The following is a 15,020-nucleotide window of genomic DNA, read 5'->3' as shown; positions in this document are numbered from 1 at the left end:
GACCCGGCCCTGAGCCATGTTGAACCTCATCCCACAGCCTCTGCCCATTGACCCATCCTGTTCAGGTGCTTCTGCAGGGCCTTCCTACTCTCCTACAGATTGACACTTCCCCCCAGCTTGGTGTTGTCTGCAGACTTAGTGAGTGTGCACTCAATTCCCTCATCCAAATAATCAGTAAAGTTATTAAAGAGGATGGGCTGCAACACCAACCGCTGGGGAACGCCACTGGTGACTGGTCACCAGTGGGATTTAACGCTATTCACCACCACTCTCTGGGCCATCCAGCCAGCTTTTAACCCAGCAGAGTGTACCTGTCCAAGCCATGGGCTGCCAGCTTCTCCAGGAGAAGACTGTGGGAGACGTGTCGAAGGCCTTGCTGAAGTCTAGGCAGACTCCATAACAGCCTTTCCCTCATCCACCAGTCAGGTCACCTGGTCATAGAAGGAGATGAGGTTGGCTGGGCAGGACTTGTCTTTCATGAACCCATGATGCCTGGACCTGATCCCCCCAGTGGTCCTCCAGATGCTGTGTGATTGCATGCAAGACGACCTGTTCCATCACCTTCCCTGGCACCGAGGCCAGGCCGACAGGCCTGTAGCTCCCCAGGCCCTCCTTATGACCATTCTTGTAGATGGGCGCCACATTAGCAAGTCTCCAGTCATCCAGGACCTCTCCAGATGATCATGACCACTGATAGATGATGGAAAGCAGTTCAGCAATCACCTCAACTCCCTCAGCACCCTTGGGTGGATCTCATCTGGCCCCATGGACTTGTGACAGTCCAGATGGAGCAGCAGGTCTGTAACTGTTTCCACCTGAACTGTGGGTGGTTTCTTCTGCTCTTCATCCCAGACTTCCAGTTTGGGAGGCTGAGTACCCTGAGGATAAGTGGTCTGGCTAGTACAGGCAGATGTAAAGAAGGTATTGAAGAACCTCAGCCTTTTCCTTACCTCAGTAGTTGTGTTCCCGCCTGTGTCCAATAAAGGATGAAAATTCCCCTTGGCCCTCCTCTTGTCGTTAATATATTTATAAAAACATTTTTTGTTGTCCTCAACCATAGTGGCCAGGTTGAGCTCATGCTGGGCTTTAGCCTTCTGACTTTCTCTCTGCATATGCGGGCACCTTCCTTGTACTCTCCCCTAGTTGCCTGTCTCTTCTTCCACCGGATATGAACTCTTTTTCTCCCAGACACTCAGCAGAAGTTCTCCATTCAGACACATGGGGTCTTCTTCCCCACCAGCCCACCTTACAGCACACAAGGACAGCCTGTTCTGTGCCTTAAGACTGCCTTTCTGGACCCCTCTGCTCTTCAGGACTGACTGCCAAGGGACCCTCCCTACCAATGCCCTGAACAGCTCACAGTCAGCCCTCTGGAAGTCCAAGACAGCAGTTACACCGACCCCCCTCCTGACTTCACCAAGAACTCCACCATTTCATAGTCACTCCACCCAAAACAGCTCCCAGCCACCACATCTGCCACCAGTCCTTCTCTGTTTGTGAACAGCAAACAGAGTGAGGCACCCCCTCTGGTAGGCTCACCCACCAGCTGCTTCAGGAAGCTGTCTTCCACGCACTCTAGGAACCTTCTAGACTGCTTCCTCAGAGCTGTATTGTATTTCCAGCATATGTCCAGGAAGTTGAAGTCCCCCACGAGGACAAGTGCTGGCAATACATACATAGCCTAAGGGTTCTGACCTCTTCCTCTGTCAAAGATGGCACTAGCGTAAAAAGGTTTAGACATGGAAGATGCAAATAAATACCAGAAAGGTACAAACTATACCTTGATTATATTCTAAAAACACTATCATAAGCCATGGTAAAGACTTGCATCTTCAATCTTGCATAGAAGAGACAAGAAAAACAGGAGACTTTGTAAGAAACAAGCAAATGTTTTTACTTTAAAAGACAGTTACCAGAAATACACGCTTTGGGCACTTCAGGTACATGAACAATGGTAGAACTGGTGTTTGCTTTGTCCTGCCACTTCTTACATCCAGGAATTATCAAAAAGGTTTTTATTCATTCTAGGTCCTTTCTGTGTCCCACAGTGCTGAGGTTTTCCTTTTCAAGTTGGAACCCTCAAGTCTTAGCTTACTTCACTGTGATATTAATGATGCTGATATCCTCATAGGGTTTGTCGGTTTTGGGATTGACTTTTACATTTGAGATTCTTTGAACAACTTCCATTCCTTTAGTCACCCGTCCAAACACGCTGTGCTTGTTGTCAAGCCAAGGCTGAGGTACAGGAGGAGAAAGAAAAGACGTACATGTAGGTTAGGTACCAATCAAAGAAGAAAGTGACCTAGAATAAGTGAACATGGATATACTTTATATCTTAAGACTATTAAACTGAACACATACATTAATCTAAAATATTCTAGTAATAAACAATTGCAAAAAAGTCTTTTACTAAGAATTGGGTAAGGCCCTTACTCCCCAAGTCAAAAGGTCATGTGATCATAGCACCTTCTTATTTTTAGATAATTGTTTCAGTGAAGCCTACACATTGTACATCTTTGTGTGTAGCATTCACTTGCAAAATAACAAGAAAAAGTTATTTCAACAAAGTTTATTGTGTTCCTTTTTCTACCAGAGAAGTTACTGTGTTTTTACTATGCAGTTATACCAGGCAAACTTTTAATATTACTTACAGTTGGCACTACTGTAATGAAAAACTGGGATCCATTAGTATTTGGTCCTGCATTAGCCATGCTGAGTGTGTATGGTCTGTCATGTCGTAAAGTTGAATGAAATTCATCTTCAAATTCTCCTCCCCAAATACTTTCACCTCCCATGCCTGTACCTGTTGGGTCACCAGTCTGAATCATGAAACCCTGCACAGAAGTTAAATGTTACTACATCGTCCCATAGAACAAAAAAGCAAAAATGGCTTATGCTAACTGCAATGACTTAGGCTTCATTAATTCTAGTGCAATAGAAGTAAGACACTTTACAAGATATGCCACTCTGGGATGAAACTAAATCACAATTCAAACACAATTGCTGAACTTTCAATTTGCTGAACTTTCAATTTGCTGAATCTTTCAATTTTGAGATTTCTTCCATCCTGTCAGTTACAGGACACCTACTGAAAAGCTTCATGCAGTGATAAAGGTCGTCAGAACCTCAAGTGTTGTTGACACCTTTCAGAAAACTACGAAACCATTCCAGAAAGCCTTGTGCAAAAGGTAAATAAAAATCTTAACAGAGAGGGCTGACCACAAAGTTACATTCTGTAAACCTACAACAAAAAACAAAAAAACTTTTACAAGTTACCTTGATAATACGGTGAAATATGTGTCCATTGTAATAGCCATTTCTGCTGTGCACACAGAAGTTTTCCACGGTTTTAGGGCACCTAAAATCAGGTAACAGAAAATACAGGCTACAATACATATTTAACCGTATTGTGGCAAGGCCATAAAGATTTCAGGTGAGACTGAGATGCTGTTGTGCTGAGCACTGTTTCAGCATACTAGAAAGTGATCAAATAAGGATGAACCAGCCTTCCACTTTCTCAAACCCAGAGATGGAAACAAAACTTGAGAGGAGTATAGGGTTGCATGATTACACGAGAAGTCAGCAGCATGGTCAGGATCCAAATATTTCTCAAAGCCTAGGTCAAGACACTACTGACCAAATGTTCCTTCTCCAGCTTTTTGTTTACATATTCTCAATACATAAAACCAATTAAGGAATATAAGCTCCATATGCAGAAAGGTGTTACTACTGTTATCCCTATAATTCTCTTAAGCTATGTATGTAAGGTGTCCAGTGCTGTGTACAAAAAGTGAGATCTGAAACCACACTGTTTTAGTATTACAGAGCAACTTTGCAGTCAACACCAAGCCAGTTTTCCTCCTTTGGAACTACTGACAAACACTGTTCCAAACTAGGGTGAAAAGGTATTCAATATTGATGTAATAAAACCAAAACAAAGCCTTTCACCTTGTGATTTTTTTGTTGTTGTGTGTTCCCCTCATCTCCCCAAGAGTAGATGCTACCAGAGCTGCAGTTCTTTTTGCTAGTTCTTCCACTGGTTTTAGGAAATGGACTAGTAGCCACAGTAGATCTGCATATGCAGATTTACAGTAACACACATCTTCCCAGTAAACCAGACAACAGCCAGGTTAAGTCCATGGCTGCAGAGTTACTTTAGCTGTGACAAGAAACATCAGTTGGGCTTAAGTCATACTCTAAAGCATCTTGTTAAACAGCACCAATAACATAACTAATGGAATAGACAGGGTACTTTCCCAGCTCCTGCTAAGCAGTACAAAAGTAGCCATTCATATTAGTCTACAAGCACATGGTCAGAGATTTAAAGGGCGTACAAAGACACATCCTCAGTTCTGTACTTTAATTTTTGAATCACTTTTATCTTAAAGAGATTTTCATTTCAAAGCTCAGACAGAAGGAAATACTAGAAAAGGACAAACATAACCATAACCAAGACTGATAATACTCTTGTGTTCAATCTAAAAAAATAATGTCTACAAAACATTGCAATGAATTTAACAATATTGTGCATGCGAATACACTGAGATACTGTCATAAGAATTAGAAAAAAGTCGTAAGTAACGTAGCTTGGCCTGTCACTCACTAGTATATGCTGTACCATTACTGCAACATATATGCTACAAATAAGAATTACAGGAACTAAGTCTTGATGGAAGGAGAAATCAGTTAATACAGCAATGGAAGACTAACAGCCCTACAGGGTAGAATTAAGGTTGTGTTGCCTTAACTGACTTCATGACAAAACATGAAGCTGTTTCTGGAGAAACATGGACTACACCTAGATAGTCTATGTTTCAATTTATAGCAAACTTGGCATCATATATAAATCTACTGTTCCATAACAAAATCTTTGCATGTACTAATATCACAGAGTGATGCTGACACAAGACCTTCAATAATCATGCACAAAACACTTAATAAATGATATGCCTGGTTTGGGATATACACTGCACTAATGTTATATGCTAGTATGAATTTTAAGTTGCTCTTGAAGGATCTGCAACACTGTAAAATGTAATACAATTGCCACATTTGGAAGTTGCAAACAGTACTATTTATCCTTTTTAAAAACTGGAGTGATGTTTCCCCTTTTCCAGTCACTGGGGACTTCACCTGACTGCCAGGACTTTTCAAATATGCTGGACAGAGGCATGGCAACTCCACCAGCCAGTTCCCTCAGGACCCTGGTATGCATGGCATTGGGCCCTATAGACTTGTACCCATTCAGTTTCACCATGTGGTCTTGAACCTGCTCTTTGCTTACAGTGGGAGGCATTTTGCTACCCCAGCCCCTGCCCTGAGGGCCAGGGAAATGAGATGTGGGAAGCCTGAATAGTGAAGGCTGAGGCAAAGAACTGGTACCCTCAGCCTTCTCCCTGCCTGTTGTTACCAGAAATCAAACAGCAGTGCCTTACAAAAATACGTAGCTTGCATAGCCACATCAAACCATCATGATCTAGCCACATCTGAGGTCTAGAGAACAAACAAAAGTTTAGGAATAGAGCTCCGTAACCAATAAATAAAAAAGAAAAAAAAAAATCCCATTGATGCTTTGATCTACTTTTGCCATACCCGGTTAGTGTTTGTCAAGAGCCACACTGTGGTAGCTTGAGGTATTACAAAACTGTCAGGAAATGAGAAAAATAAAAAATGAGGAGGAAAAGAACCATTCCTAGCTTGGAAGTTAAGTCTTGGGTACTGCCACCAAAAAAACACAGAAGGAAGGCAAAATACAGTAACAGAAAAACTGCCAAATACATACTCAACAGGAAAAAGCTTGATATGAATATCTCCCATGCTTGTGTGGATAATGGCACTATCAGAAACTCTTTTGGGACCTTCTGCTTGGGTAGCAGCCATGACCTCTTCTTTAGAAGGTTTCTCATTAAAGACATCTCTGTCCGAATCTGCGCTCTTTGTATCTTCTGGTTCACGTTTAGTAAACTGAAAAACAAAAGAACTGAAGGTTAGAGTTTGCATTTCTCTTTTGTTTTTCCTTATCTTACCCTGCACCCGAGACATCAATGTGAAGATTTAACTTTCTAGACAGCCAACTAGATTTGAAATGTTTTCATTTCAGAATTTAGAGACTGCATTTCGCCGTTGTTCATTATCAGCATTTCCAGTCACAAATTCCAGTACAGATACATGTAAGACCAAATAACATTTTATAATTTATCTTCTAAACTTGCCCTCTCCCAAAGAAAGCTCACAGTAGTAGTTCAGCACCATTTCTTTAGAAAGGAATGGAGAATTGGTGTGTTCTGCTATATTCAGACAAAACTTGTTGTTTCATCATAAAATTGCTGGTTTCATTACAAAGTCAAACTAAATTCTCTTATCCCAATGCAACGTTATATCCCAATGCAACGTTAATGCAACGCTATAAGAAAAACCGCAAATTCAACTTAAAATAGGAGAAACCTCAGAACTGAAAATTTTATAGCACTTCTTAAAGAAGCAAGACTTACAATAAATATCAGAATACACAAGTATCCACAGAACTATGTATAATTATGTATCAGATGACAATCAATAATTTTCTGCATGCATTCACTTGCCATGCACTCATGCTTTCTGTAGAAAGAGTGATGTTTCCATATGGATTATAAGTATTTTTCCTTTCTTGTTAAACTGTTTAGAGTAGTATATTCCATCATATACTTTATACTAACCACACAAAGGTTTAGAAAATATTCTATTTTACTCCAACTGAAAACACGGTCAAATTCAAGCACAACTAACAACAGACAGGGACCTCTAACAGAGCTGACCTCTAACCTTTGCTCTGATCACATCCCGGACCAAGTACTATATACTTACTCCAGATCTGCTTGACTTTTTCATTGCATCTGAACTAAAATCTAAATTCTTAATCTTTTTTACTTACCCGTAAAGGACTAAGTGCTACTGAGTCCTGACACTACTCAGAATTTAATAATTTTTGTTAAATAATTTATACCTAGCTAATCATTGTTCCTTTATCACTATAATGCCTCATTAGTTTTTTATAAATGTTCTTGTTTAAGTTTCTTAAACTAGACCATAAGTCTGCACCCCTTCTCAGAGAACTGTAACTGAGACAGCTAAAAGGATCCAAGTTTCTTTAACTACTTGAGCAATAGTGAAAACAAAATTAGAGGCTACAAAGCTATTTTTAGACAATTTTTAGCTAGCTTAAACTAAAAATTCTAGAATGTACTTGTAATTTTAAAAGGACACCTCTATAAAAGTTGCGTTTGCAAGTATTAAAGACAACCAGCATGGGAAATGCACACATAGAAAATTAAAAAATAATATAGAGAAAACATCAATAGAAGAATACAGTTACTTAAATAAACACCACACACACCATGTAAAACCTGTTTTTCTTAAATGCTGTGCAGATTACTGTTGGATCTGCCTGGATATTCTGCAGAACAGGATTTTCAGATGCCTTCATCTCTATAGTGATTGCAGCACGATGTTTCTTTGCTACTCCTTGGAACAAAGCTAGTTGCATCACCCTGATGTTCTCTTGTTTTCCCAAGATACGAATACACCTGAAGTACAAGAAGAAGAAAGTGTAACAACTGTTAGCTGTTCACAGTCAGACAGTATCTCTTTTCTGACTGCAACAAATGTAAAGCAACCAAAAGCCCCTCGAAACAATCTTTTACTAATTGTAATTATAATGCTTCTCTACTCAAACTTGCTACGTAATTTTCTAGTCAGACTCCCTACCCCATAAAAAAACAAACTGCATGATCCACATTTACTTTGCTATATCCAGTCAGCCACAGATCTCTCAACTTTAATATGAATATGCTTGCCATATTTTCTCATTTTACTAAGCTTTGAACTGAAATGACCCAGTAATAACCATGGGAATATTTTTAAGCAACATTCTAAATTAAAGTTCTCAAAAAACAACAAAAACCTTAGTAACATCCAGTTACATCGAGTTTTAAATATAAGCGACTAAGTATGGACTCTGAAATAAACTTATCTATCTCCACTGAAACTTACCTGTTAGTCTCCACATTTATGACCTTAATGCCCAACATTGTTCCATAGAGAACGAAGTGTCCAGTTTCATCAAATATTATATTAATTAATCTTACTGCATCCACTTTCTCCAGCTCACGCTCAACTGCCATGCGTCGGCCAAACTCCATGTCTGGTAGTTGCTGCCTCATCTGCTGAAGTTCAGTAAACATCTAAAGAAAAAAAATAATAATCACATTAATACACTTCAAAATTCTGACCTAGTTCAACACTAATTCACATGCATAGAAAGTACAGAATCCAAGCAAGACTTAACAGCTCAAACTACTCGAAGAGTTAAAATAAAAACAAATAATACTATTTTAACGACCTTATAGCCATGCTGTTGTATTAGGCTCAAGCAAAGAAGAAGAAGTATGTAGCTGTCTAGCAGAGCTTTGGAAAGACTATAAATTCGTTTCATTATTACAATTATTACTTGAAATGGTAATTACTAATTACTATTTCTAATTACTTTCTAATAAAAGGAAATCTAGCAGTATGAAAACATAAATGAAAATTAACAGCTCAGTATCACTTGATAGCTAACATAAATCAGTGAGAATTAATTTCAGGGCAAAGCAATGAAAGAGGCAAGGAAGAGAACAGGGAAAACCATTTCTGCAAGAAAAACGTAACAACGGAGTTCAGCTTTAAAAGCAGGTGATAATGTAGGTAAAAGTGCCGATTAGTGAAGTCAAACAGAGAAAAAGTCTCAAAGAAGAGAAGCAAGATACAACTCACACTCAGAGATTCATCAAAGACTCTCATGAGCTTCCCCGTCAAAAATCGGAAAATTCTAACTTTTCTGTCAGACCCAAGAGTGGCCATTTTCTTGCCATCAGGTGAAAAACTTATACTGGATGGGTATGCCTTGCATTTAGCAAATTCATATAGATCAGTATCTGTTTTGTACTCCCAGTTCACATTCTTGGGAAATTTGTATTCATGAGGAGTACCAGTCCAGTACTCAATCATTCCAGATTTGTCAGCAGACACTACTACTTTGAAGACAGGGTTCAACCGTATCTGAGTAAGAGAGGATGTATGGAGTTTATCAAAAACATGAAGTGGCTGGTTATTTCCTCGTCCATCATATATGAATATTTTTCCTGTGCTCTTCTCAGATGTTGCAACAGAAGATATGGCATCTCCAGGGCAATATACCCATTCACATTGGCCAGGGGAGTAGCTGCAACAAAGAATGGAAGGAAAACAAAAAACAACAACAACAAAAAAGAAATAAGAATGGATGGTTTTACTCATGTAAGAATCAAGATAAGCTATAAATTTGAAATCAAATATCTGGAGCAAGTTTTGAGCTTTATTTACTCATCTTGCTAATATCTATCTTGCTAAAATCTAGCAGTGTTATCACCAAGCTTTCCCAAGCAACATGAATCAGTGGATGGTTCAGCCCATTTCTGTTGCTTCCATATTGTTTCATAAAGAGGCTGTGACAGAAACCAGCACAGGTTGGGTAGGTGGGTATAAAAGAAGAAAAAGGATAGAAATCCAAATAAATAGCAGAGTAGTATTGAAGATTGCTACTCAGTTTCTATGAGTCTAGTATTTCTCTCCCAGCTCTAAGTGATTAATGCTTCAGTGCAAATGAAGACAACTGCACCTGTGCCATATACCTACTGAAAAGTATAACTGAAAAAAAATGTAATTTAATTATCCAGATGTAAACAAAATTAAGATAATCACGGTATATTCAGTAGCTGTTCTGAATATATTTAAGAAGAAACACACTGGCTACTAACGAATGTAATCTAGAAATAAAAGAAACCAGAGATATGGTCAATAAACCAATAATCTAAGGGTTTTTCGTTTCATTATAAAAACATATATATATATTTTTAATGTCTGTAAGCAAAGATTCCAAGAACTGTAACTCTAGAACTAAATGACAGGCAACGAAGGAATGATACTGACATCTCCTCTGACATCAAAACAAGGAGTTGGACTTGATGATCCTTATGGGTCCCTTCCAACTCAGGATATTCTATGATTCTATGATACAGTCTCCACAGGAAACTCTTATTTAGAATCCTATCAGACTAACAGATATTGAAGGCGTGATGAAGAACAGACACTTTATAATTTGGATTTTCACTGTGAAGGATACAATTGGGGAAAAAAAAGCAGTGGTGGGGGGTAATAAATACAATGTCTCATTGTTCTGTGCAATGTTATACACGCTTCCTGCAGAAATACCTGTTTTTCTCCAGATCATTTATGGAAGCATAAAGCATGGGAATCTGCAGACAGCTACACCGTACAGATTAGTTAAATCTGAAAGGATCTCAAGAATTTCAGACAAAGCTAATCAACTGTGAAACATACTGGCATGTATCTATCAGAGCAGACAGCACAAGATAATACAAGGTGAAAAGACCACACAGCATTTATGAATTCTACATTAACCACTGTAAGACTGAGCAAACAGCCACTAAAAAATTTTCATTTAGGTAAACAGAAACCAGATGCTCAATAAGCATTAATGCAGGAGATAAAACAATGAATCTTAAATCTAAAAAGCTATTCTCAGTAACGCTTGTATTACAGTTGTATACTTTTCTTCATTAAAAAGTTCACTTCAGGTCAAACCCAATTATTTCTGAAAAGATATACAGGCAGGGGGAGTTTGATTACTGCTGCTGAGGAAAAACTATTAGAGATATGTCAGAGATATACTATAGAAAAACATTTGAAGTATAAATCAGGATATCCTTGATACAAAATAGGTTTAAAATCTACCTTAATTTCCTTGAATTCTCAAGCAACAAGAAAAAAGCCACTATCATAACAAATATAAAAGTATTTTTAATATGAAATTAATTTTATTTCATGGTATAGTTTTACCAGTTTTTTAGTGACATACAGGGCTGCTAAGTACAAAACACCAGTAGAAACAAATGACTACAGCTAACTTGAATTTTTCCACAGCAGACAGACAAGACTGAATCAATTCCGATACGCTACGTAGGTTATTCGGACAATGTTATTCATAACATAACCAGAAAAGTACTAACGTAAGCATTTACATGGGCATTCTGAAAAATACCAAAATATCGTGTAGTTATAATAACCTTCAAAGCAATGGAAATCTTAGCACTTATTTCAATTAAAAGAACTATGTCAATACCAAATATTTTTGAGTTTATACCTTGACTCAATGTCACAATTAACCAGCAAACAATAGACTTCATGAAATAGATGTTTTCAAAATTCAAGAGACTTTTGGAAACATCAGTATTTCTACCATTCTTATTATAGCATCCACTGATCCTCCCACCTTCCAAATGCATTCCTGCAATGCTGTGTGCCTCGCTTTCCTCTGCTACTGATAATTCCAATAACATACCCCCAAATTCTTTATCTACATACTATGTAACTACAGCAATTCTACAATAGCAAGACTAAGGAAAACTATTCTTTTTAACAGAAGAAGAAATTGCTAACCCTAAGACAGCAAGTGATGACAAATAACACAGGCCCAATTTCTTCTCTACGTGAACTGTTAGTTAGCTGTCATTTTTAAATTCAGTGCCAAACAACAGGAAGAAAATAAAGATGTCTAGCTAAACACTTCAGAAGACACCACGTCCTTCTGCTTAACATTAGATGCTGAGGACAGGTGCAGCCCTACTTCACTCATCTGAAGGGTACATATAGTCATACATTTTTCTACACTCAGGCAAGCAGTCTCCACTGGATACATCATTTTGGATAACTCAACTTCTTCAAATTCATTTGACTGGCAAAAAAAAAATCAGGTAGAATGAATTATTTACTTAGCTCTTATGTAAAATGACTCCCATTTGTAATGCTACACATTTTCAAGAACCAAGCAACTTACCCAAGTTTCAGCATGTTGATCATATCAAAGTTGACTACATCGAACACCTTCATGGCTTTGTCATCTCCAACTGAACAAAATAACGCCCCCTCTGAACTAACAGCAATACTCTCAATAACACCTGTTAAAACAAGGTAACATACTCTTAAGACACAGGAAAGGGACATTCTTCGTTTCAGTTCTCCACAGAAAAACAAAAACCATACAGACATCTAAAACTGTTTCAGCTGTTTCTCCATCTTTTTTGAACTAAAAAGTTGTGTTAAGAGTTTTTGTTTTTCTTTTTCTTTACTACCACACGTTTTGTGTCCTATCACTGTTTGCAGTCAGGTAAGTGATGACAAACTAGTTACCATCTACCTAAGCAGAAGATTATGATTACAATTATTTTAATATAAAATATTCTTTTTTTAAAAAAAGAAGATTATTACACGACAAAAAATGAGCTCTTAGACTTGCATCTCTCAAGACACAAAAAGCAGCAGAATGCTAACTCTTACAGTCCTGCTATTAACATGCATAATAATCAAAATTACTCTGCAATTGAGACTTCAACAAGTTTTTCACAGTACTTATTTACACTTGGTAGGCTTCATTCTCGTGTTTTGTTTCTGTACATAATGAGAAGCTAATAGCTAAGATCAAGAACTTACCGTAACATTTTTTTAAATTCTAAACAGAAACAGTACTTTTACTATTTCCTATTATTTTTCTTATTGTGACAGTCTGTATATCAGACTGTTTTTTCCATCAGGCAGATTATCATTTGTAATAGCAATGAGTACCTTAATGCTTAGCATAGTACAGATGGCAGATAATGAAGGTACCACAGCTTAAAGTAACATTTTTTTTAAACATCTCTGGATTTTATGCACCCTGCTTGTCTTTTTTAAATAGATACTTTCTCTCTGTCCTAGACATTCTGCCTACAGGCAGAGCACAAGGCATTGCAAAGGATGTAGGAGATCTCTGCAGGAGTCATCTCACCTGTTTTATTCACACCCTATTCATCCTGCAGTTTGGGGGCTGAATGTACAGGACAGGGGAATGAAGGACAAGACGTAGATATCATTTAATCCCTGACTGCAGTAAACGGGTCCCAGAACCCCTCTCCTTTTTGTTTACACTTCCTCCTCAAACTCGGGCAGCAGGGGTGAGTTCTATAAACAAAAAAGCAAATTCTTACCTAAATGGCTACGGAAGTGTTTAACAAACTCAATCCCTTCTTCTATTTTTTTCCAGAATTTTACATGTCCATCATGACTGGCTGTTATGATAAAATCTGTCCTACAATTACAAAAGAAGAAAAGCAGAAATACAGAATTAGAGAAATACACATACTTCACTCCACTTTTGGACAATAATTTGCATTATGACACTAGAAGTAAGGTAGTACAGAAAATGAACTTCAAACAAATCAATGTAACACTCTGTCTGAACGGGTACTATCAATCCTGAAAGAGAAATAATTATTTTAATGTGCTCTACATTCATCTATGAAAGGTCAACAGCCTGAATTTAAGAAATATGTAATACTATCATTTTTTACTATGTAAGTTTTACTTCTCATTTAGGTCTGGTTTTACAGCAGATACTATTTGCTATTATTAAAAAAAAAAAAACACATATATATACACATATTTGTAAATAGATACACAAGAAAACGATCTCAACCCAAGCAATTCTGCTGAATCATATTTCAGATGCATTCAGTATTTCCTACTATTGTATATACTGCCCTTTGCAATACAGATTTTAAGAACCCTTTTTCATCTATTTAAACAATTTTTATCTTGCTTATAAGTCCTCTCCTTTATACTCAGTTTTCAAAAAAACTAGAAATGCCACATCTGCACATAACTTTCCTTTATTAAATTTCTGCATTGAAAACTTCTTAGTATATACAAGAACGTATCTCTGATGACAACATATAATGGGAAAAAAAACAACACCACAGACTTACTTGGTACATGCCACATGTGTAATGACATCTCTGTGCATGTAACTGCGTTCATACATCGAAGCACATGGTAGATTTTCAAGATAGACATGTTCAAATTCAAGGACTAAACAAAATAAAAGGAAAATCAGGAAGTGTATTTTATGAATGTTTTTATGAAAAACTTTCATTAAGCTTCTGTTCACCATCATTACCTTTGAATACCTCTCACTCCCAATTTTAATAAAGAGAACATTAGGACTTTGTGCAAACATAAAAGGGATTTCTACTCTGGCTTTGTGCTCAGAATTCTTGATGGATTAAAGCCACTCAAAGCCTTCTTTTACCTTTACAGGTGCTCCCCTTTAAGGTTACTTTAAAGGGGAGCACCTTTAAGGTTACCTTAAAGCCAGTTACCGTGGCTTTCTGAATACGTAGAAAGAATTTCAACACAATTTTTAAAGGCCTGCCAGGACACAGAAGATCAACCACAGCTCATTTTTTTTTCCCCAAAGGACAATGGCCTTGTCCTACAAGCAGGGTTCTGTAAGTACATCAGTGATAAATGGAAGGCTAGCGAACATGTGGGCCCTCATGAAGGCAGTGGGAGACCTGTTTAGCTGGGACACGGAGAAGGATGAGGCACTCAGTGACTTGTCCCCAAGCACCACATCCAACCTCTCCTTGCGCACCCCAAGGGACGGTGACTCCACAACCTCCCTGGGCAACCCGTCCCAGTGCCTGGCTGCTCTTTCTGAGCAGAAATGTCTCCTCATTTCCACCCTGAACCTCCCCTGCCATTCCCTCTGCTCCCACCGCTGGCCACCTGCGAGCAGAGGCCGACCCCAGCTCCCCACACCCTCCTCCCAGCCCCATCCCTGCAGCTGCCCGTCACCTCTCCTCTTCTTCGCCTGCGCCGCCTCCCCCGGCAGCGGCCCGACCCAGCGCTCCCCATCTTCCTCCCCCTCCTCCTCTTCCTCCTGCTCCTGCTCCCCGCCCTCCGCCGCCGCCTCGCTGGGCTTCCTCTTGCGCTCCGTCTCGGCGGCCGCCATGCCGGGCTGCGTCACCGCCCCGCGCCGCCCGCCCGGCCGCCTCCCTTCCCCTCAGCTCCCGCCCAATCAGCGCCGAGCGCGGGCACAGGCGGGAGCCGGGCCGGGGCAGCGGAGGGAG

General features: G+C 38.9%; 1 protein-coding gene across 1 annotated transcript; it reads right to left on the bottom strand.

Moving 5' to 3' along the window:
* Positions 1-1,873: 1,873 nt before the first annotated feature.
* Positions 1,874-14,902, bottom strand: PPWD1 (peptidylprolyl isomerase domain and WD repeat containing 1). The gene is made up of 11 exons (XM_032206459.1): positions 14,746-14,902; positions 13,875-13,977; positions 13,098-13,198; positions 11,912-12,032; positions 8,791-9,238; positions 8,029-8,219; positions 7,373-7,562; positions 5,783-5,964; positions 3,277-3,358; positions 2,652-2,834; positions 1,874-2,235 (listed from the first exon to the last, which is right to left on the bottom strand). Exons 1-11 carry the CDS (start codon positions 14,900-14,902, stop codon positions 2,092-2,094), a joined length of 1,902 nt encoding a protein of 633 aa, XP_032062350.1. The 3' UTR covers positions 1,874-2,091.
* Positions 14,903-15,020: the final 118 nt, after the last annotated feature.

Source organism: Aythya fuligula, chromosome Z, assembly GCF_009819795.1.
Source record: "Aythya fuligula isolate bAytFul2 chromosome Z, bAytFul2.pri, whole genome shotgun sequence".
In the NCBI taxonomy this organism is placed as follows: domain Eukaryota; kingdom Metazoa; phylum Chordata; class Aves; order Anseriformes; family Anatidae; genus Aythya; species Aythya fuligula.
This window is presented reverse-complemented; position numbering and strand designations above follow the sequence as displayed.